At 30.1% G+C, this 22,911-nt stretch overlaps 6 protein-coding genes and 1 non-coding gene across 7 annotated transcripts; 5 read left to right on the top strand and 2 right to left on the bottom strand.

Moving 5' to 3' along the window:
* The first annotated feature begins 860 nt into the window (after nucleotides 1–860).
* Nucleotides 861–3,465, top strand: LOC111307501 (exonuclease DPD1, chloroplastic/mitochondrial-like). Its single transcript, XM_022905517.2, has 4 exons — nucleotides 861–1,108; nucleotides 2,012–2,632; nucleotides 2,759–2,967; nucleotides 3,040–3,465. Exons 2-4 carry the CDS (start codon nucleotides 2,028–2,030, stop codon nucleotides 3,249–3,251), a joined length of 1,026 nt encoding a protein of 341 aa, XP_022761252.2. The 5' UTR covers nucleotides 861–1,108; nucleotides 2,012–2,027; the 3' UTR covers nucleotides 3,252–3,465.
* Nucleotides 3,466–3,529: 64 nt separating this feature from the next.
* On the bottom strand, nucleotides 3,530–3,603 carry TRNAT-AGU (transfer RNA threonine (anticodon AGU)). The gene has a single exon. It is a non-coding gene; the product is annotated as a tRNA-Thr (tRNA).
* A 1,718-nt stretch (nucleotides 3,604–5,321) lies between these two features.
* On the top strand, nucleotides 5,322–7,673 carry LOC111306899 (protein DEHYDRATION-INDUCED 19 homolog 4-like). Its single transcript, XM_022904897.2, has 5 exons — nucleotides 5,322–5,646; nucleotides 5,737–5,885; nucleotides 6,365–6,442; nucleotides 6,780–7,042; nucleotides 7,384–7,673. Exons 1-5 carry the CDS (start codon nucleotides 5,568–5,570, stop codon nucleotides 7,490–7,492), a joined length of 678 nt encoding a protein of 225 aa, XP_022760632.1. The 5' UTR covers nucleotides 5,322–5,567; the 3' UTR covers nucleotides 7,493–7,673.
* Nucleotides 7,674–9,444: 1,771 nt separating this feature from the next.
* Nucleotides 9,445–12,584, bottom strand: LOC111306898 (uncharacterized). Its single transcript, XM_022904896.2, has 6 exons — nucleotides 12,046–12,584; nucleotides 11,398–11,615; nucleotides 10,691–10,946; nucleotides 10,531–10,616; nucleotides 10,328–10,419; nucleotides 9,445–10,232 (listed from the first exon to the last, which is right to left on the bottom strand). Exons 1-6 carry the CDS (start codon nucleotides 12,355–12,357, stop codon nucleotides 9,973–9,975), a joined length of 1,224 nt encoding a protein of 407 aa, XP_022760631.2. The 5' UTR covers nucleotides 12,358–12,584; the 3' UTR covers nucleotides 9,445–9,972.
* A 2,426-nt stretch (nucleotides 12,585–15,010) lies between these two features.
* On the top strand, nucleotides 15,011–16,983 carry LOC111307500 (tRNA (guanine-N(7)-)-methyltransferase-like). Its single transcript, XM_022905515.2, has 2 exons — nucleotides 15,011–15,158; nucleotides 15,943–16,983. The coding sequence occupies exon 2, from the start codon at nucleotides 15,958–15,960 to the stop codon at nucleotides 16,714–16,716; it is 759 nt and encodes a 252-aa protein (XP_022761250.1). The 5' UTR covers nucleotides 15,011–15,158; nucleotides 15,943–15,957; the 3' UTR covers nucleotides 16,717–16,983.
* Nucleotides 16,984–19,825: 2,842 nt separating this feature from the next.
* On the top strand, nucleotides 19,826–21,237 carry LOC149512711 (major allergen Pru ar 1-like). The gene is made up of 2 exons (XM_089751768.1): nucleotides 19,826–20,097; nucleotides 20,715–21,237. Exons 1-2 carry the CDS (start codon nucleotides 19,914–19,916, stop codon nucleotides 21,011–21,013), a joined length of 483 nt encoding a protein of 160 aa, XP_089607894.1. The 5' UTR covers nucleotides 19,826–19,913; the 3' UTR covers nucleotides 21,014–21,237.
* Nucleotides 21,238–21,373: 136 nt separating this feature from the next.
* Nucleotides 21,374–22,456, top strand: LOC111306895 (major allergen Pru av 1-like). Its single transcript, XM_089751769.1, has 2 exons — nucleotides 21,374–21,812; nucleotides 21,946–22,456. Exons 1-2 carry the CDS (start codon nucleotides 21,629–21,631, stop codon nucleotides 22,239–22,241), a joined length of 480 nt encoding a protein of 159 aa, XP_089607895.1. The 5' UTR covers nucleotides 21,374–21,628; the 3' UTR covers nucleotides 22,242–22,456.
* The last annotated feature ends 455 nt before the right edge of the window (nucleotides 22,457–22,911 follow it).

The raw sequence follows: 22,911 nt of genomic DNA, 5'->3' as shown, positions 1-22,911 counted from the left end.
CTCATCTTCTCTTAAATAGCCATTCAGTTTGAGAGCCCGCCATGCACAAAAATGAAAACCATAAGTTTGGGATCATGTGATGGGCCTAGTAAACAGTGACAGGGTATCAGATTTTCAAAAAATTTGAATTACTAGTGTTTGTGCGGTTAATGACAAAGATTGAGGTATACTTAGCATTGTGTTTCGACGATAAAGTTAAAGATTGATTGAAAAAGAAAATAAGAAAGAGAGTAGCAAAATTGAGAGAACGTGAGATGTTTAGATGGTACGGTCCTATTTATAGCTTAAAAATGAGGGGTTTCAGATAATTTAGACGGCCTAAAATTAATTTTACATATAAAAATGATATTATAAATCGATTTAATTTAAACATTGATCGTTTACTAAAAAATTAATAAATTAATATGAAAAGAGGTTTGTGAGTAAATTGATGAAATGATTAAACTGATGTAGCACTATAACTTTAGGTCGATATGCTATATCAAGTTAATAAAAAAATTTAAAATATCTTTTACAGTTTACTAACAATTTCTAATAAAAAAAAACCAAAATACTATTTAACCCTAAAATTACTACCACTTTAATTTAATATTCATAATCAAAAAACATTTTTCCAATTATTTGACTGTTCGAGTTAGAAAAAAAAAAAAACCACCATTGGATTAATTGAATTGGTGTTATCTACCTTACATAAAAGACAAGAATTTCCATGAAATGATGGCATTTAATTGGGCTCAGCCATCCTGACAAGGCTTCAGGCGTTAGTTTTGGTCCAAACGAATATTGGGTCATAGCCTATGTTTGGTCCCAAAGCTTACAATAATGGAGTTTTTGTTTTGTTTTCCCGTTGTTGACAAAGCGTCGAACAGCGCCAAAAAGGTTCCTCCTTTGTTCCTTGAACCGGAAAAACAAAAAGCACGCATGACCCGCAGTGTTTTTGGGCTTCAAAATTGCACGATCCGCAATTTCATTTCAGCTCCTCATATAGCTTCGTGTTCCACTTCCAAACACCGAAAAGGAAACCAATGTCAGAAACCTGTCTGTTTATAATTTCAAAATGACAGTTTCAAAGGCCAATGTGGTTTCCAGTGTTTGAATTCCCTCAAAGGTAGTCTCTTTTGTCACTATTTTGTTATTTTTTTTGCTTCTTTAGATTGTAGTTGAATGATACCCTGGTTCTTGATTTGGGTTATGCTTTTATGGATTTCTTGGTTTAAGTGAAGTTGATGGGTGGATTTCCTTGTGGTTTTATTTCAAAAGTTTTGTGAGTTTTTTATTGCTGGTAAGCCTGTTTTCTGAAGTTGTATACATGGTCAATTTGGGTGCTTTGGTGAAGATGCTTTACTTGTTATTTGGCTATGCTTTTGGTTCTGATATGTTGGAATAAAGCTTCATTCTTCTTCTGGAATTGTAGTTGTTTGATTGGAATGAGTTTCTTTCTGATAAAGTTGAGATGTTGTATTTTCATTATTGAATTTGCTAAGCATATCTAATTGAAACCTATGGAAGTGAAGCTTGTGGCAATGGCAAAACATGGTTCAAAAAGTAACTTGTATTTTCCAGTTTGTGGTATGGACAATGGGGATCTATTACCTGCTATATAATCTCTCATAGGACTTGCAAGTTATTACAGATACTTCTCGTGGAACCATCTCAAAATGGCAGAGTTTGGCTGTGTATTTCTGTATCACATAGTTGAATCCCTGAAAGATTTTTCCATCCTTGCTTTTAGGTTTCTTTCAAGGATAATGTATAAACTAAAGCTGTTTCAGTAAGGTATCTTTGATTTTAGGTTACTACAATACAACATCAACTGCAGGAACAATGAAACAAAATTCAGTCCTTCTGAGTTAGAATTTAAATGTTTGGAGAATTCAAATAGAAGTTCTTTACTTGTTTCTTCAAGTAGCGTACATAAGTTTGTGCCATCTTTCTGATTAACATTCTATTCCATACTTGTCACCTGAAATATGTCGAATTGTTACTCAAGTGCAAGCTAATTGTGTTGCAGTTGATTGAGAGCCCAAATGATGACAGGTGCCATGTGCTTTTCGCTTTTGCAATTTCCTAGATGCAGAATCCAGCCCTTACCCCACTTTCGATCAACATATGTAGGCTATTTGTCACACAACTTCCACATACTAATACATTCTCCTATGGTTTGTTCCAAAGTTAAGTTGCTAGGATCACATGCTTTTGAGCCTTTGCAACAAGGGACAATCAATAGGACTCAGGTTTTGAGACCAAAATCAACAGTAAGTGCGCTGAGAACTAGAGATATTGAGAAAAGCAAACCAAGCAATGTTAGCCATGAATACTTGGACAGACAAATGCAAGCAAGCACTATCAATTCTGCAGTTTCAAGTTGCTTTAGAAGCATCCAGTATTGTGATGCTAAACGCCAGATTTTAGAGAGCCAAGATCCAAAGCAACTTGTAACAGTATTTGTTTTTGATATTGAAACCACTGGATTTTGCAAAAAGAGTGGGCGGATTATTGAAATTGCAATCCGAGACCTTTCGGGGGGCAAGAACAGCTGTTTGCACACCCTGATTAACCCTGACCAACATGTTCCAAATTCTCACATTCATGGTATCACAACCAACATGGTGAATAGATCAGATGTTCCAAGGTATTTTATCTTCAAATGGTGCAAAATTTTTCATACCAATCTCAAATTAATTGAAGTTTGAATTTATTTGTTATCTTTATATTGATTGCTCCATGCCCCATGTTGGATGATTGCTGTTTTGGCTAGGATGAAGGACTTCATTCCATTCCTAATGCACTATGTCAGACTTCGTCAACGAATTCCTGGAAGCCTTTGTCTGTTTATTGCTCACAATGCACGTAGTTTTGACGTTCCTTTCTTAGTCAAGGAATTCAGCCGCTGTTCAATGGTTATTCCTTCTAATTTGCTGTTTCTGGACACCCTTCCTCTGGCGCGGCAGTTGATGAAGTTGAATGGTTAGAGCTTCAATCCCCTATCTCTTTCTGCATAAAATTTTCAATCAGTTTAATTGTTTATATTGTTAACAGGATCAAGGCTACACTCACTACAAGCACTCCGTGAACACTATAGCATTCAATCAGGAGATGCAACACATAGAGCCATGTTAGATGTGGACTTATTGTCAGCTATACTTGAGAAGATGACAGTGGACATGAAGCTCACAATTGCTGATTTTCTTGAAAACTCTTTCGCGGCTCCGGATCCCATTGATTTGATGAAGACTAAAAAGAAGTGCTGAAGCTAGCATTGCATGTGACTGCTTAGATTATGTTCTCTACTATTGTTGTCTTCGTGAATCATATGGCGACTATTGTTACTCATTGCATTGGGTACCCAATGCTCTGTAATTAATTTCCTTTTGTTTTCAAAGCGCCTTTCCTTTTTCATTGTTTGATGAAAAACTAGAATGATGTTGGTAAAATGTTCATTAGTTTATGCATTTGCAGTTGGAATAGACTTTGCATTTGCAGAAAAAAATAATAAATTGCCCAAAAAAAAGGGAAAAAAAAAAAAAATTGCTCTTGTTGAGAGTTGAACTCAAGACCTCCCGCTTACTAAACGGGTGCTCTAACCAACTGAGCTACAAGAGCAATGTGTTTGCAGCTTAGGATTATTCTTATATTTCTTGTTAGTGATAGCTACGGCCCCACAACTGATAATCCAAAGCAAATGACGTTTCCTAAGCGCGTTTCAATAAAAACTCCAATCAAATCCTAACGTGACGAACTTAGCAAAGATGTGAATGATAAATAAAATTATAATAAAATAAATTAAAATAATATAATGAATAAAATTATGTTAAATAATATTATTTTATTTTATATTTGATATATGTAAGAATTAAAATAAGATAATTTATTTTGATCAAAATTATTATTTTTCAATATTTATGTAATTTAAATTATTGATATATTTTTTAAAATTATAACAAAATATATAAGTTTAATATTATAAATTAAAAATAGTTCTCTCAACATAATATAAAATTATTATTATCATATCTTATTCATTATTCAATGTATTAAACATGACCTAAGATTTTCCTCCAGTGACACTATCTCAATCACATCTAATAATAACAATTTATGGACATAGTGAAAAGAGTATGAGTATTTATTTGATTGGTTTGATTAATTTTGAATAAAATTATCTAAATTTGAATTAATTAAATTATATTATTTTATTTTTGTTAATCAAATTAAATTTTAATTTCAAAAGTTAATTGATTGAAATTAAATGGATCAGTTCAATTAATTTTTTTATTAATCGAATAATAAAATATATTAAATTATATTATATTTTAAAATTAAAATTTTTTTATATTTAAAAATTAAATAAAATTATTTAATAAAAATATTTTAAAACTAAATTATTAAATTAAAAACTTTAATAACTTGAAATAAAATGAATAATTTCATATATTTTTAATTATATATAAGGTTATTATATTTTAACTAAAATTTTAATTAATTCAATAAATTTGATTTCAAATCAAATTAATTAAAAATAAAAAATTTTTAAAAATTATTTTTAAAAATTAATTAAAAATAATTTTTTAATTGATAGATTAATTAAATTAAATCAATTCGAATATATTAATTATGATAAAACCAAACTTTGAATATCTCAATCACATCTAATAGTAATAATTTATGGACATAGTGAAAAGAGTATGAATATTTATTTGATTGGTTTGATTAATTTTGAGTAGAATTATCTAAATTTGAATTAATCAAATTATGTTATTTTATTTTTGTTAATCAAATTAAATTTTAATTTCAAAAGTTAATCGATTGAAATTAAATGGATCAGTTCAATTAATTTTTTTATTAATCGAATAATAAAATATATTAAATTATATTATATTTTAAAATTTAAAATTTTTTTATATTTAAAAAATTAAAAAAAATTATTTAATAAAAATATTTTAAAACTAAATTATTAAATTAAAAACTTTAATAACTTGAAATAAAATGAATAATTTCATATATTTTTAATTATATATAAGGTTATTATATTTTAATTAAAATTTTAATTAATTCAATAAATTTGATTTCAAATCAAATTAATTAAAAATAAAAAATTTTTAAAAATTATTTTTAAAAATTAATTAAATTAATTTTATAATTGATAAATTAATTAAATTAAATCAATTCGAATCTATTAATTATGATAAAACCAAACTTTGAATATATCTAAGAAAAAGAGGTATTTACATAATTTAGCAAAACTCAATGGACAAGTCAGAAAAGACCCCCAACAAAAAAAAAGGGGTTCATAAAAGAAGCTGAACCCCGTACCAGAAGACGGGTGGAGAGTCTCTCTCTGCTCTTTCATTCCCCGTTGTTTCCTTTCTCTCTCCTTTATTTTTTTCGTTTCTTCCTTTTATTATTTCCATCTTTCTAGGGTTTTGTTTTTTTTAATAAAATATATCAATTTATGAACTTTTTAGGGGCTTCATTTAATAAATTTTCCATCATTTACCTCCATAAGAAAAAAAATCAGAAATACTTTGATCAAAAGAGAAAAAAAAGTTGCTTTCTTTTCTTAAAAAATGGAGTCAAATACATGGAGCTTTCGATTTTCCAATTCTTCTTCTTCCTCTTCGTCAAGGCGTCATCAATCTCGATCTGGTTGGTATTTTCTGTTTGGTTCCTGAGAAAATAAGAAATTAAATTATTTGGATTTGCGATCAATTTTGTTTTTTTTTTTTTTGTGTTTAGATCTGTTTCTCGGAGGAGGATATGAAGAAGTTGATGCAGAAGAGGATTTCAAGGCGGAGTTTTTATGTCCGTTTTGCGCTGAGGATTTCGACATTGTTGGACTTTGTTGTCACATCGATGAGGAACATCCTGTTGAAGCCAAAAACGGGGTACCCTTTTTCCTAATTTCCCAAAAATTATATATATTTTAATTTCTAGTGATGAAATTTGTGTTTCTTTTGTATTGAATTTATTATAAAATAATATATAAAATGTGTATGGTATGGTTCATAATTGGAAAAAAGAAATAGAAAAATTTTGAAGTGGGATTTTGTGTTGGTGTGTTGAAATTGGGGATTTAACTTTAGATTTAGTAATTGTGAATTTTACTGCTGCTAGAGTGACAGATGTTCTTTGCTTTAATATCATTCTCATTTTTCAAGCAACTGTGTCTAGCATTCATTTGAGGTAGGGCTTTAAGCTGTTTATCTTTTAAATTAATTTAATAAAATTCTGTGATTGTTCATGCTTCTATGCTTTTTTCTTCCAGTCAGATAAGTGTTGTTGGTCTGTTGGACATGTAACATTACTTGAGAGTTACATTCGAATTTCGCTTAATAGGCGTTTGGATGAATGTTACCTTTTGCAGGTGTGCCCGATTTGTGCAAAGAGGGTTGGAATGAATATTGTCAGCCACATTACCATGCAACATGGGAATTTCCTTAAGATATCCTTTTATGTCAATTATCATCCAGCTGGGTCTCTTTTAAAAGGCTAAACACTTTGATCTGCTTTCATCTTCACCATGTTGCTTGATTGTATGCGCCATGGTTATGCCTGCAAAACATAATAGACTTATTTAGGAGTATGAGCATTTGTGTTTTCATTTTATTTTAGAATGGATATGCATATCTGTTCACAGTGACCGAGCTTATACTTTTTTGTCCCCTAAGAAACTTTCCTTATCCACCGTTTACTGTCCTCTTTGTAAGTTTAAACCTCTCTAGCTTGTTTGTGAGTAAGCATGTCATGATGGTTCAGGTTATTCCTTGACTAGATATTACGTGCAGCGGAAGCGGAGGTTACGCAAGGGTGGATCCAATTTGACATTTTCTATGTTGAGAAAAGAACTGCGAGAAGGAAATTTGCAGGCCTTTCTTGGGGGATCTTCATGCATTATTTCTTCCTCCAATGCAGAACCCGATCCATTATTGTCATCATTTATGTTTAATCCACCAACAGGTGACGAGCCTTTAAGCCTGCAGGCTCTTTCTATTTCTGAAGCAAGTGCAGTAAAGGAAAGCACAAATAAAGAATTTCTAGAAAGGTATTAGTATTTTTAATTTTAGTACTTTTGTTTCTGTTTGGTCCCTAAAATGTCAGGGCTGCTGGTAGTCCACTATGCCCTTTGATATGGGCAAATTTTTTTTTTGTTATTATTATTGGCCTAATTGATCGGTAGGGGGATACCACTTAATCATAGTGGCAATCACGGTCTAAGCAGGTTGTTGTATGAACGTATCTTACGCATGTTGAAGGCACATTGAATGCATCGTGTTTGCCTGCATTTTTACATTTCCTTTCTCTTATTGCTTAGGAACTTCTTCTGCCTTCTGTTTTCTTGTTATAAATCAGATTTAAGTTTCTAAAACTAGTTCATCATGACAGAAAGCCTCAACAGTCGCAACTCTCGGACAAGGACCACGAGGAGAAGTCTCAAAGGTGTGAGTTCGTCCAAGGATTGTTGATGTCCGCTATTCTTGATGACAACTTGTAAGTCAATGGGGGTATTTGTAGTGGTTACAACAATAATAATATTAGGTCTCAGAGTAAAGCATAAAGAGGAAGATCTTTGACTCTACCTTAGAAATGGTAATCGTTTAGATATGCATAACTTTGTATTCCTATTGTATTTAGAGCTTTTGTGCATAATGGAAAGATGGAAGAACTTTATCCTATATCTATCCTTTGCCTTCATTATACTATCTATGATCGGAGTTTAGCAGGATTATGATTGGAAATATCTGTTTGCAGTTGCCGTGCTAAACATGTTTTAATAAAGAGGATTATATAGGCTGTTATTGTTATCTGATATAAGGGGCAAATTATTCGAATTTAACTCAAATAAAATTCAAATTTGGTTTTATTATTGTTGAGTTGAGTTCAACTTACTAAGTGAGTTGAGTTGAGTTCAACTTACTAAGTGAGTTGAGTTCGAGCATTTTAATGTCCAATTATAGCTTGAACAAGCATAATTGAATTTTTAAAATTTAATGTATTTTTATTATTTTAATTAAAAATTATATATATATATATATATATATATAAATTCGAGTTTGATTTCAAAAACATAATTAAGTTTAAAATCAAACATGAGAATTGAGTTAATTTTTATTAAAAGAGTTTAATCTAGCACATTTGAATAGTTTGATCTTGAGTTGAATTCAAGCATGAAAATTAAAATTTGATTAAACTCAAGTTGAATTTTGAGATATAAATTTAAGTTGAGATTGAGTCAAATTTCAAATTATAAATTTAATCGAGCTTAAATTTTTTTACTGTATTGATTCACATTAATTCTATTACACTTCGAGTCATCTACACTTATTTGTGTCCATTGTCACTTTTTGCCGGTGGGTTCGGAACCTAGCCCGCTTCCGACCATGTCCAATGTTATAAACCATTTTGTCACCTCCGATTGATTCCTGTAATTAGGTGAACAGAGGAAAAAGAAACTACAAGACGGAAAAAAAATGGTAAGTCATTCTTAAAAACTAACCAAGGCATAGACGTTTTAGCCTTTGGTAATATATGAACTTCCAAGTGGGATTTGCTAATCACTATTAAGATCGATTTTTACTTGTATAAGCGATTTAACATTCACCCAAATATTTTTGAAATACCGTGACAAGAGCAAACTCACTCGAATGTTTCTCAATCAAGCATAATCAGATGAGATTTGATATCAAACCTTGGTTACAAATTATTAGTCATCAAAATTGTTCTATTCCCAAAAAGACGTGACTACGCGGCAAGAACTCCAAATAAAGCATAAATCATGATCTTTTTCACATGTAGAAGGAAGATGCCATAAGAGAAGTAGGGGGGGGGGGGGGGGGGGGGGCGCTCTGTGTGTGCTTTACTTTTCTCATGGGTGAACCATTTTCTTGCCTTGTTTCCATTTATAGAGAATGCCTATAGGAGAGAATATGGTAACATTTTGGGAATTACGACTAACAGTGGTGGTACATTATTGCGTATGAATCAAGCAACGAGAGATACTTGCATCCCTAGCCTAACCATCCACTCATGAAACCCCTTGATCTATATCCATTTCTGAACGTTTTTAACATTTAACATGCCAGCAGTTGCAAGCAAATTAACTTGTCCATAGCTCCGAAAACAATAATAATTATGGCCTACCGTTTCTGGTCTTAAAGCACAAAGCTATTCTATTTTGATGGTGATAATCAATGGCAGTTTAGCTTGGTTCTGTTTTAGCATAAGCATATATGCGAGAGCCACTAGTAATCAAATCATGACCTACAGATATTGCGTTATAATTAATTAACCACAATTCAAAATTATCGTTCGTGTTAATTGAATTATCAATAATTTATATAAAATTCACTCCCATAAGAAGTGACAATTAAAAGGAATTGTAAGAACTAAAACTTCTAGTGTGCAGGTGATATTGAAGGGAAGAAAAAAATGGGTGGGGAGGTTGAATTTAAGGAAGAAGAGCTAAAGAGGTAACATCTTATTTCACTTCCACTGAAAAACGATGATTTGACTTCGGATCCAAGATCAAGCTCCATGGAAGTATTGGTATAAGTAGTATGTTATACATACTGAGCTCAAAAGGACACAAGTTTACACAAATATCAGAGATTTTCATCATCAAACAACTTATTACGAGGATGTAACCCTTTTTTTTTTTTTGGCCAGAAGGCTGTAGCGATTGACCTCGGTCTCTTTCAAGGCCATGACACTGATAAAAGAACAAGGAGTTTCATGGGAAGCTCAACGGATGAAATGGAATATCATGCCTGTCAGTGTTCTGTATCCACCATAATTCACACAAAATAAAGCATCTTACTCACATCCATGAGGAAGAACTACAAATAGGGCATGCAATTTCAAGTATATGTATGAGCAAATACTGATTGTTGGGGCAGTTTGGAAGTCAATTAGATGAGATACTGGGATTCTCTTCCAAGTTAAGTGGTCAGTTCTGTTATGCATTTGGAACATAGATCACCTCCAGTATTTATTGTGGGAAACAAAGAACCTGAAATCTGGATGATTCACTTGCAAACCCCTAAGCCAGTCATCAGCATCTTGCAAAAGGGAATTAGCTTTCTGAGATTCATTAACTTCGTCAGGGTCCCAAACGGAAACTTTGAACTTATAGAAAGCAAGTCCAAAGGTAGGCAATGGTAGCTTTAAGGACATGTCAGTACCATGAAACTCCCTAACATTAAAGCCTCGGAAGGGCCGCACATCCGTGCCAGTACCTGCTCCAAACAATATCAATCACATTGTAAAAAAAGTATCAGGCAGAAATAATACAGACATGCAACCACATATAGACGGTGGAAAAGGTGCTTACCTGGTGAGGGCATAGACAGAGAGTGATATGTTAAAAAACAGGCATCCAGATTTTGCAGAGTTGGACCCATTGGTATCCTATATATAGGATACCTTTATTAAAAACAGAAAAATAAAAATTATCAGATTCAATCAGATATAAAATCACAACTTCAATGAATAACAATCATAACTTCATGAAGTCTTTTAAAAAGAGAAATATACCATGCCACAGAAATCCAACTTGAATGTGATAGATCACAGCTCCTGTATGTCCTTAATGCTGGAAATCGAGATGCCAGAACTGATATCTGTAGGATGCATGGTTCTCAGAGAGAGCACAACAAGGGGTAAATGCTAACGTAACAAATGAAAAGGGACGTACCTTGTCAGCCAATGGCTCACGACTAAATGGTTGATCATGCTCTAAATATTCAAAAATAAGCTGACCACTTTCATCACTTGATGAACCCTCAGAGGGTCTATTTCTAAGTGACAGTCTAGTCAATCTCTGAATATTCGCATCTGCAATCTCCAGCTGACTCCAAGCCCCCTCTCTTCTTCCTATTCCACAATCACTGTTGCTACCATCGCTACTTGTCTCCCTGGAAGACTCAGTATCACTCTCCTCACCAGGCCTCCTGTTCAAAGATAGAGGGCAAAATGAAACAAAGCAACAAGTATGCTATTAATCTAGCATTTCAAAGAAAAAATACAATTAATTATCTACGGCTCAAGAGAACTAATCACTTTTTATCTCACTAAGATTATGGACTCAACAGCAGATCTTATAAAACGTATCAATAAAACATTGGATACAATACAACGTAAGTTATATCAACAACCAAGTGAGACTTTAACAACATGACTTCCCAAGTTAATACAAAATTATTTTCAATAAATTTTATCTGATTATCGATTAAAGTTTTCCTAACTCACAAAAAGGAAACAGGGAATAGTTGTGACCACATAAAGATCCAAAAAATCATGGGTAATCAGAATTCTCAGTCAAGAAACATACCAAAAAGACAAGACAGAAGCACTTTCAACCACAGCAGGTGATTAGATAAAATAAAGTGTGAATGGATTTACCTTTGCCTTGGAGAGGGTCTCGATGGATCTATATACAGCTGAATGCCAGACAAGTATGGAACATAGTATTGCATTACACATTCACTCCCATTCAACAAAAGAGGAACCCCAACTCCATACGCACTCCATTCCTTAAAAGACTCCCACAAATCCTCGAGCACAAAATATGGAGTAGACTCCAGTCCACGCTCTCGGCGTCTCCATCCTCTTATGCTTGTCTGTTAGACCAACAGAATAAAATTTCATTCTTCATTAGCATTAAAAAAAAAAAAAAAAGCTCAAACAATTCCCAATTTTGCAATTAACAGTTTCTATATTGTCTGGTCTTCAGTAGTTTGGCAAAACATCTTCAATTTTTCTAACTAAAAAACAAATCAATTTCATAAATTTCTATTGGCTTTTGATTCTTAACAAAGAAATTAAAGTAAAGTCAAGTAATTTCACTAGTTGCAGATAATCAGTAACTTCTGCTAAACTTAAAAAAACAATTTTCCAAAATATCCTCAACATAAAAAAGGACTGGATCATTGTTTTTAATCAATCAAAGAATCCCAAAAATTAAATATTGAACCAAATTAAAGAAAAAAAAGAAAAGAAAAAGAAAGGTCAAATCTTGATTAATAAAAATTGGGTTTTGTTTTGATTTACCTTGGGTAAATATTGAGCCGGAACCACAGGAGTGGTAAACTCCAAGAACCGATCCAAATTCGTCGAATTATCATCATTTCTTTTATTATTATTATCAATACTATTATTCACCGACGATGAAGATGGCGATGATGTGGCGCATTCCTCGTGATCCGTTCTCTTCTCCGTCAGACTCTTGGAAATCAACGGCCTTTGTTCCCGCCGCTGCATCTTCATCACCTGCTGCTGTTGTTTCCTCATCGGCGGCGGATTATAAAACCGATTCTCGCCGCCTCGGCTTCTCGCGATCGAAACTCCACCGGAACCCGACATTGTAAAGAACGCCAAAAAAGAAAGCTTAAAACAAAAACAACACCGTTGAAAAAAAAGGGTGGGTTTTTCTTCTCAGGTTAAGGGGGGCAGTGGTGTGAGTATATCTAGGGTTTTACTGAATTAGGAGAAGACTGAGGATTTTTAATTGCTTGATTTTAAAAGATAAAAAAAGGGTTTGATATGAATTTTTGGTCTTTTTTTTTTAATTATTTTTATTAAATGGTGGTGGGGAAGAGAAGAGTAAAAGGGCGACTTATGAAGCTGAGGGCAGAGATGCGGCGATTGGCGATGAAAAGAGGAAATAAAAGCGCGTGAGGTTTTTTTTTTTTTTTTTGGTTTTTAAATTTTTCTAGAACAATAAAAGAAGAATACTATAATAGTCCAGAAAGTTTTTGTTTTGATTAAATTGTCTAAAAATTAAATTAAAATCCAATAATCATCTAAATCCCTTTTGTTTTTTTCAATCAATTAAATTTTTAATTATTTACTTTTACAGTTGAGTCCTTGATGGAAAAAATTTTAATTATTTTTGTTCAATCAAAAGTTTAATTGAATGAAAATAAATATTTAAAAATTTAATTAATTTAAAATAAAAATAAAAAATTTAACTGATTATAATAAAAAATAAAAAAATTTAGTTTGAAAACTTTTTTTTTCTTTAACTTTATCTTCTTTTGATTTACACAATTTTACAACTCCCCCCTTTTTTTTTTCTTGTTGAAAATTGGTTCTTGATTACATAAACAAAATTTTAATATTTTATATAATTACTGATAATTTCAATTTTTTTTTGAAAAAAAAGTTTGGATAAAGAAATTGATAGACCATGCAATTGAGATTACTGTTAATAAAGGTTGCTGATAAGATTTGATCTTAAAATCACTTATTTAGAGACAAATGAATTTATCAATATATATATAATTCAATCATAGTATGTCAAATGAATTTATCAATATAATTATCTTCTTAATAATCTTAGAAGAGCCAATTCTCTTATTGATTTTATTGATGATTTATTTCTTAAGATTTATCTTGAAAAATAAAAGTTTGAATTTAACATTTTTAATTGAAAGATATATACACTTTTATATGGTTAAATACTTTCTAGGATAATGATAATATATATAAACAGGAAGAGCATAAATTATAAGTAATTTCATATATTTCATGAAATATTAGGAAACTTATATATATATTTCAAGTTAAAATAATAAAAAAACTCTTGAACTTTATAATTTTATTTAGATAAATATTTATATTTTTATTATATTCAAATAAACACTTAATTTTTAATTTGCATCCAAATAAATTTTTAAAATTTTAATTTGTACTTAAATAAGTTTTTAATATAAATAATTTTTTATTTAAAATAAAAACTTACTTGGATATAAATCAAAATATAAAGGTTTATTTAAACAAATGAAATAATTCAATAACTTTTTTTCCATTTAATTATATAAAATATTTTTTTCTTTTTAATTGAGGGAAAACTGAAAAAGTATATATTTTTTTTCAAATTAATGGGATGTGTTTTGTTTTTTTCTACTTTCTATTTATATTTTATGCCAAATAAATGGCTTTTGAGATGTGAAAAGAGTTTATTTCTTCCTTTTTAATGAAAGGTTTTTCTTTCTAATTTTCCTTTAAAATTTACAAAAAATAGTGAGACTTTGATGCTTTTGGGGATGTATGTTTGAATCCACAAATGGATGGAAATTGGCATTGGGTTGTTCAATGATTATTCTTGAAAAGTATAATCTTGAGTAGTTTGGAATATTCTTTTTGACTTTTATTTTTAGGATCTTATGTTTTTATTTTTCCCTTTTGTGTCTCTATTGGGCCATCCTCAGATCCAAAGGACTTTTGCTTACAGAAATTTGGACTATTGCAGTAGCTCTATCTTTCTCAAGCTCTTGATTATTGTTATCCTTATAATAAATAAAATCATTTTTTATAATTAGATATAATAATTTATATATTCATATTATATAAAATATTGATAATTCATATATTTATATTATATTTTATATAAAAATTATGTGTTACAATTTATATCGATAAAAAATATAAAATATATGGGATTGTATTAATTAATATATATTTTTATTAAAATTTTTAATTGTATCATTTTTATGTATTGTATTTGTATGATTTTTATATCATTTCATTGTGTCATAGTTTAAATTATTATTATAATGAATTCATTTAAATGATTGATTAGAAATTTAATTCTAAAATGAACATAATGATGTAATAAAAACTTTTATCATCCATCACCCAAATGAAGCATAAATTCATTACATACCAACAAACCAACGAACATTTAATGTATACTTATTTTTGGTTGAAATTTGGGTATAAGGTCAATAAATATGTAGTTTGGTTGTTCTTTTTTATTACGGCTATAGCAAATATATTTTCATAGTTATAAAATGTTGAATAAAATTAAATTAACTATGGAACAAAAATTTTCAAAACACAAAAAAATTTCTAGTTTTTTAGCATTCAACTTAATGGAAAAAATTTTTTCTAGTTAAATTTTCATTTTACGCTATTAATTATGGGCTTCAAGAAGTTTGATGTATTTGAAAAGCCCAAAGTTAAAATGTAGTCCAAGATAAAAAAGTATAAAAAAATCATTGGCCCAATTCCTTAATCCAATTTTACGACGGCGTTTTCAAGGTCAAGCCATCATTTCTGATCATTTTCTTGAATTAAGCGTACAACCCCACTGAAACACACCGCGCCGCCCCTTGCCGAAGAAAGCAATAGAACGCTCCTTTATCGCTTCTCCGATTCCGGTAATTCCATTGAATTATTAAGTTTTGAACTTTTTATTTCATTTTCGTTGGGATTTATCGATTTGGGTTTCCTCTGTTTCTGTAAAAGAAAGTTCAGTTTCTTCCTTTGTTTTGTTTATGTTGTGTTTAGTACTTAGTATTTTGTTTGCTTCATGGATTTGGGAACCAGAATGGGTGCCCATTTTGTTAGTATTGTTTGTGACTAACCCTTTGTTTGGCTGCTGAGAAAACTGGAATTCCATGTAATGCAAGGGTTTTTCGCTGCATTGAAGGCTTTCTTCTATTGGGATTAATAAATAAAAGCCTGTTTTGATTGCTTTTTCTTTCACTTGTCTCACTAGTGAAACAGAAAACATGAAGGATTTTGGCATTAGCTCGAGGAAACCTCTGATTTAAAAGTAATTTTTGTGCACTGTCCTTATTTGGTTTTGATCTTAACTAATAAGCAAAGTTTATTAACTGGAAAGGGGAAAAAGAACAGATGTAACACTTAATTCTATTCTCACAAGTTGAAAAACCCTTTTTATCAATCCTGTTAACCGGCTTAGTGATTTTGGTCTGAATGATAGGCATGTGTTGGAATGGCTTTGGAAAGGTAGACAGTCGTATGATCTGTTAGTAGAGTGCTGGAGTTTTAGTTTTAGTGATTAGAGTTCAATCCTGATAGCCTCAAATATAAAAAAATGGCTTTGGGAAGAATTAATTTGCGAACATGCTTTTCACTTGAATTTTCATTTGTAGTTTCCCTCTACGTTCCCTGAGGTTTTGACTTGATATTATACAGCTTGTAGGGATAGATATGTTGGAAAACAAGGCAAGCCCAACTATAAACAAATCCACTGGTTTGCCTCGGAAACGATTCTACCGAGCGCGAGCACACAGCAATCCATTAAGTGACTCCCACTTCCCTGTTCCTCTCTCCCCAAGCCATGTTGACTACTCACTTCATTACCCTCAATTGTTCCCATCATCTGATCAGATTGATAGTTCCAGAAAGATTCAGTTTGTGGATATTGGTTGTGGTTTTGGAGGGCTTCTAATTAGTCTTTCAACTCTTTTCCCTGAAACTCTAATGATTGGGATGGAGCTTAGGGATAAAGTGACCGAGTATGTGAAGGAAAGGATTTCAGGATTGAGGGTGGCAAATCCGGGTCAATACCAGAATGTGTCTGTTGTTCGGACTAATTCGATGAAATACATACCCAACTACTTTGAGAAAGGACAGCTTTCAAAGATGTTTTTCCTATTCCCGGATCCTCACTTCAAAGAAAAAAATCATCGTCGCAGGGTAATTAGTCCCCACTTGCTAGATGAATATGCTTATGCCCTTCAGGTTGGTGGGATTATATACACAATTACAGATGTGGAAGAACTTGGAGAATGGATGAAGTCTTGTTTAGAGAATCATCCCATGTTTGAAGCCCTCTTAGAGAAGGAGCTTGAAGCAGACCCTGTAGTAAACCTCCTGAGTACTGCAACCGAAGAAGGACAAAAGGTAGCTAGGAATGGAGGACAAACTTTCCAAGCAGTTTACAGGCGAATTGCACCAGCTTCATGAGAGAACAGTTGATCTGCTCAGGCTTCATTGAGCCTCATTGAGCCAATGGATCATTTTTCTGGTTTGGTAATACTTGTTACGCTATTATTAAGGGGGAAAAAAGAAAGAAAAGCAGAGGTATAGCACATTTTAGAGTTTTGTATCTTTAAATTTTGAGCATTGTTTTTTTTCTTATTTTGATTCTCTTGAACTTATTGGCATTTGAAGCCAGATCTCATGTTTTAATCCAGCTAGCAATTATCAAGAAAATTTTGTCCATTTTATTCATTAACCCTTTTGAGAAAAGAATCAAAAGATGAATAAGAGGCTCAAGGCCTTATTCAAGCACTGTAATTAGGGGTAAGAAAAAAAATTGAAAAATTGAAAATTGATTCGAAATTATAATATTTGATTTAATTTAAATTAATTTTTTTTAATTCGGATTAAATTTGGATATTAAATATATATATTAAGTTTAAATTAGATTTTAGATCAAGATGTGAAAAATAAAAAGAAATTAAATTGAATTGAATTATATATTTTTATTAGTTTATATATATATAAATTTTTATAAAATAAAATTATTATTTTATATATTAAGTTATTTAAATATATTAAAAATTTTATTAAAATAATATAAAAAATATAATTTAAAAACTAATAAATTGAATTGAATTTATAAAATTTGATTCGCATTTAATCGATTTAAAAAAAATAATTTAAATTTAAATTTAAATTTATAATATTATATATTATCTAAAAAATTTAAATTAAATCCAAGTCGATCTGATAGTACCCCTAAATGTAATGTTTGAAAAGGAAGGAATACTTCACAGTCTTTAAGATTTCACTTTCAGCACATTTGAGGTCAAAGAAATCAACTGAAAATGCTAAATGAGAATTACCAATGAGTCCTTTATTCTATCCATATTTAATATTCAATAACACATTTCAAGAACATGTGATGAGGACTTGAAATTAAATCACATAAAATAATAAAAAAAGGTAGTTGGTCAACTGAATTATGCCAAACGCCCCAAAATTGTCAAAGTCTAAAAGCTTTTTCTGTGTCTAGAATGGAGGCCATATGACAACATGGATCAAAAGTACTTGCTACAGAATCTCAAAAACAATTCACTCTATAAATCTTCAATCAAGATTTGATTGAATAATTAGGATTATGTGACGGCAGTTAAGCCTAAGATTTCGTAATGACTTTCATGAAATTATCAAAATTTCTTTGTCTGAATACCAAGTACAAATAAGGATATAGACAAAAGATAAAACTTATTTGATGTTTCGTGGATAAAATTTATGAAATTTTTTTATTAAAAATAAATAAATAAAATTTTAATAAAAAAAATAAATTGATAAATTGATAAAATTTAATATGAATATTAATAATATGTAAAAAAATATTAAAAATATTATTTATAATTTAAATTTTATTGATATTTATTAACAATAAAAAATTTATCAAATTTTTATTAAAAATATTTATTTAATAAATAGATCAAAATTTATTAAGATTTTTTAAATTATATATATTTGATTTATATAATAAAATTTTTTAATTTATTGATTTTAATTTTTTTAATAAAAAATTTCATAAACTTCACTTGAAAAATTTTATATAAATTTTTTTCATAAATATTGAGGTCCAGTCTTGTGCTATAGTTACATTCTCGAATGAAATTCAAGCAGCCCAAAAAAATGAAAGGAAAAGGGGAAAACAAAACAAAAACATATACAAAAAAGTCGAGTAAACTCTAGAAGAGTTTGAAAATTTTTCTTGAATATTGCAAACAAGATAAAGATATGTATGGGTAACTTGCGTATGTTAGCTTTGAATTTTTCTCAGCAGTTGCTTTCTAGATAGTTCAAAGTGTTCTTCAACATTTGATTATTCATTTAATATATATACTCCATCAGTCCTTTTTTTTTTTTTTATCTATCTTTTATTTTGAGATGTTTTAAAATTATTTTTTAAATATTTAAAACTCTTATTTTTATAGTTTAAAATTATTTTTATGATTTTTTTACTTTTGATACTAAAAATTAGGAAACTTTAATTTTATAAAAAATAAATTTTAATATTATAATATATTAAATTTTTATCTTAATTGAAGTTTAACTGAATTGATTTGTATAATTATTTTTAAAAATTAATATTTAATAAATTTAAAATTTATATTTCAGATAAAATTTTTTATTCTTTTACTACGATTGGTATTGTATGAAAAAGATTGCGATCATCTTACTCTATTGTTATGTTGAAATTTTGCTGTCTGTTTTGATGACCAAAGGCCACCTCGATCAAATGTAATTATTCCTTGATCCAATCTTTCTTTCTTTTTTTTTTTTCCTTATAAATGTTCGGAGGTTAAAAATTAAAAAATTCTTAAACTTTATTATTTTATTTATACAAATTTATATTTTTCTTACATTTAAATAAATTTTTATATTCTGATTTACATCTAAACATACCTTTATTTCAAATTAACTATTGCAATTTTTTTCATTATTTTTAATCATGTAAAATTGATTATTTATATAAATAAAGATTTTACTTCAAGCATTTATGATCGTAAAAAACTGGTATCTTACATGCATTATTATGTATTATGTTAAGAGTTTATTTAAATATAAATAAAAAATTAAGGGTTTATTTGAGTTTAAATTAACTGTTCATATAAATTAAAAATTGAAAATTTATTTGAATACAATAAAAATATATGGACCTATAATATCATAAATGGTAAAATTTTTATTGTTTATTTATTTAGGGAAAAATTAAAAGTACTTAAACTTTATTATCCATGTAATTAATCAAATTTGAAGTTCCTTGTCAGCACATTTGATCATTCCCTCTAATTTTCTTTCCACATATATACGTAAGCATTTTCAATAAAAAATAAAGCAAATACAAAAGCAAAGGAATTGGAACAAAAATGACCAATAGGAGATTTACTATGAAATTCTCATGCAGGGTGCATGCTTTCTTTGACTAATGCAACTTCTTTGAAAAGTAGTGACTATGTTGGATATATCCAACCAAAAAATTGAAGAAATTTTAATTTTCAGCTTCAAATGCAGTATATAAATGCCATCCTAGTTCTCACTTTCTTCCCCACAGCTCAAACAATAGGTTCATCATTCTGTTTTTTGTCTTTTTATCTAGTTTAATTTGAACATTTTCAAAATCCTAGTTTAGAATCATGGGTGTTGTCACTCACGAATTTGAGGTTATTAGCCCACTCCCCCCAACCAAGGTATTCAAGGCCTTTGTTCTTGATTTTGACAACCTTTTCCCCAAGGTTGTGCCACATGCAGTCAAAAGCATTGAGCTCCTTGAAGGAGATGGTGGGCCTGGAAGTATCAAGAAGATTACTTTTGCTGAAGGTTAGCTTTTTTGAGATGAGTATTGGATACGGATATGTTCAGAATTTTAAAAAGTTTATAAGGATTAAACTTTGTTATTTATGTTTAATTTTATTCGGACATAATTATGTTTAATCTTTAAGAAATTTTTTCATATATTTAGAAGATGAGACTTTTATATTTCTGTCCAATTTTATTGAATATTTGTTGGATACGATATTTTAAAAAATAAGATTAAAATAATAATTTTTTTTTTTTAAATTTTATCACTTTACTTAAATATATTCATATACTTTTATTATAATCAAATAATTTTTTAATTTTTAATTTGCATTCAAATAAGTTTTTAACCTTTTAATTTATATTAAAATAAATTATTAACCTTTAATTTGTATTTAAATAAATTTTTAATGTAAATCAAATTTTCGTTTGAAATAATGATTTATTTGAATACGAATAAAATAATAAAGATTTATTTGAATATAATAAAAATATATAAACTTATTTAAAAAAATTTGGGATCGTTTAGGGACTTTTCTAGTATTTTAGAAAAAAAAATAAATAATAGGAGCAACCTAAGTACTATATGTAAGTTATTAAGTGAAAAATGATTCTTATTTGCTTGGTAACAAATGCAGACAGCCAAGTCAAGTATGTGAAGCAAAAGATTGAAGCAATGGACAAACAGAACTTGTCACACACTTACAGTGTGATCGAAGGTGATGCATTGATGAACGTACTTGAGAAAATCACTTATGAGACCAAGTTTGAGGCAGCACCAGGTGGAGGAACCCTTTGCAAGAGAATCTGCAAGTATTATACCATTGGTGACATTGAGATCAAGGAAGAGGAAATTAAGGCTGGATCAGAAAGGCAAGCGGCAGTGTATAAGGCTGTTGAAGATTACCTCTTGGCAAATCCTCATCTCTACAACTAGGTTGCTATCAGCTCCTGCTTGCTTATCCTCGTGTCGTCTCAGTTTTAATGGTGTGATTTTGGTATTTTTCTTTTGTCTTTGCCAAAACTGTCTTTGATTGGGTAATAAAAGTGGTGGTCTCTGGTTATGATCATCTGTGTTTCGTTGTAATAAAAAGAGTTTGAGTTGTGTTATCTCTGATATATGAAATGAAAAACATATACTAGATACTTTTATAAGTTAATCATTATAATTACAATTTACCACATACCTACGAGTTCCTAATAGGTCAAGCACTTGAATGCCAAGCACTTGAATCCAAGGTCTTCAGTGCTTAAAATATTAGAGTTCTTTCTTTTTAATCCTCTTCTGATGTTGATTGCTTTCAAGATCCATAAATTTGTTCTTTATAGTAAGCTTGTCTGTTGCATATTGAAGAATATGTAAGATCAGTACACAAACCAGAATCAATTGCAAGTTTTTTTAGGTGCTTAATTTCTGGATTAATCTTCATTCTTACTCTATAAATACTACAACTTCAGGTTCACATCTCCACACCTCAAAAATCTCTCTGCAAAATATCAATCAATTCTATTTTCACTCCTCCTCTGATCATTTCCAAATCTCAAAGCGATCATGGGTGTTTTCACTTACGAATCTGAGGTTGTTACTACAATCCCACCAGCCAAGATGTTCAAGGCTTGTATCCTTGATGGTGACAAGCTCATTCCCAAGGTTGTTCCTCAGGCCTTTAAGAGTGTTGAGTACATTGAAGGCAATGGTGAGCCTGGAAGCATCAAGAAAGTTACTTTCGGAGAAGGTTTGTTAGTTTATGTAGGCAGCTAAATATTTTGAATATAATATATGGAATTATAACTTGCAAGTATAGCTCCGGGTTTTTTTTTTTTTCTCATTTGTGAAACCAAAGCCTAATATTTGCCTTTCCTCAACAGGAAGCCAATTCAATTATGTGAAGCAGAAGATAGAAAAACTAGACACAGAAAATTTTGTATATAGTTACAGTATAATTGAAGGGGATGCTTTGATGAACACTCTTGAGAAAATCACTTACGAGACCAAATTAGAACCCTCTGCAGCTGGGGGATCCATATGTAAGACTACTAGTAAGTATTACACCATTGGCGACTTTGAGATCAAGGAAGAGGGAATCAAGGCAGGCAAAGAAAAGGCCTCGGGAATGTTCAAGGCCATTGAAGCCTACCTCTTGGCAAATCCTGATGCCTGCTAAAAATCCCAAAATTGAGAATTTGAGATAGCATCCACTTCAATGATCATACAATGTGGAATGCATGTCTTTTTTTTTTTTTTTTACTTTCTAGTTTTAGCAGTTGTTGGTCCATATGACCTTCATATTGCTAATAAGAGTTCACAGTTCATCGTGGCTACCAGGAAGCTCGAACTGAAAATGTCAACTGCCAGTAATAAATAAAGGAGCATCGAATGTGTTTAAGCTTTAAATTAAAAGTTGTTTTCTGATAAAGCTATCCATTGAAAATGATGAGTGCATTATCTTCATCTCTCAAGATTTACTGGTTACATATCTTGAACATGACAAAGTCAAGTTTCAGAAGAAATGTGAAACTAATTCTGACACGTACCCTAGTCCTTTTCGGATATTTTGTCCGAAAAGTTGGAATTTTATGATCGTAGTTAAACTAAAATTAAAATTACACTTATTCCATGAAAATTAATGTATAACACTCAAATAATTTAGGACAAAGAGAATATATATATATATATATATATATATATATTGTTTTGGTTTTTCTTTTTTCACTTATGATAATAAATTAGAAAATCAAAGTTGTCTTCATCAAAATCAAAGTTTAACTAAATTAATTGATATAATCATTTTTAATATTTAATAAATTTAAAATTTAAATTTAAGATATTTGTCT

Source organism: Durio zibethinus, chromosome 22 (genome assembly GCF_047325235.1).
Source record: "Durio zibethinus cultivar Kanyao isolate XHJ-2024 chromosome 22, ASM4732523v1, whole genome shotgun sequence".
In the NCBI taxonomy this organism is placed as follows: domain Eukaryota; kingdom Viridiplantae; phylum Streptophyta; class Magnoliopsida; order Malvales; family Malvaceae; genus Durio; species Durio zibethinus.
This window is presented reverse-complemented; position numbering and strand designations above follow the sequence as displayed.

Coding starts and splice junctions, on each gene's coding strand:
- LOC111307500 (XM_022905515.2), top strand. CDS start 15,958: ATGTTGGAAAACAAGGCAAGCCCAACTATAAACAAATCCACTGGTTTG.
- LOC111306899 (XM_022904897.2), top strand. CDS start 5,568: ATGGAGTCAAATACATGGAGCTTTCGATTTTCCAATTCTTCTTCTTCC. Junction 6,443..6,779: donor AACATGGGAATTTCCTTAAG/ATATCCTTTTAT, acceptor ACTAGATATTAC/GTGCAGCGGAAGCGGAGGTT. Junction 7,043..7,383: donor AATAAAGAATTTCTAGAAAG/GTATTAGTATTT, acceptor TCATCATGACAG/AAAGCCTCAACAGTCGCAAC.
- LOC149512711 (XM_089751768.1), top strand. CDS start 19,914: ATGGGTGTTGTCACTCACGAATTTGAGGTTATTAGCCCACTCCCCCCA. Junction 20,098..20,714: donor GAAGATTACTTTTGCTGAAG/GTTAGCTTTTTT, acceptor TAACAAATGCAG/ACAGCCAAGTCAAGTATGTG.
- LOC111307501 (XM_022905517.2), top strand. CDS start 2,028: ATGATGACAGGTGCCATGTGCTTTTCGCTTTTGCAATTTCCTAGATGC. Junction 2,633..2,758: donor AATAGATCAGATGTTCCAAG/GTATTTTATCTT, acceptor TGTTTTGGCTAG/GATGAAGGACTTCATTCCAT. Junction 2,968..3,039: donor GCAGTTGATGAAGTTGAATG/GTTAGAGCTTCA, acceptor TATTGTTAACAG/GATCAAGGCTACACTCACTA.
- LOC111306895 (XM_089751769.1), top strand. CDS start 21,629: ATGGGTGTTTTCACTTACGAATCTGAGGTTGTTACTACAATCCCACCA. Junction 21,813..21,945: donor GAAAGTTACTTTCGGAGAAG/GTTTGTTAGTTT, acceptor TTTCCTCAACAG/GAAGCCAATTCAATTATGTG.
- LOC111306898 (XM_022904896.2), bottom strand. CDS start 12,357: ATGTCGGGTTCCGGTGGAGTTTCGATCGCGAGAAGCCGAGGCGGCGAG. Junction 10,617..10,690: donor GTGAGCCATTGGCTGACAAG/GTACGTCCCTTT, acceptor TGCATCCTACAG/ATATCAGTTCTGGCATCTCG. Junction 10,233..10,327: donor TCTGTCTATGCCCTCACCAG/GTAAGCACCTTT, acceptor TGTTTGGAGCAG/GTACTGGCACGGATGTGCGG.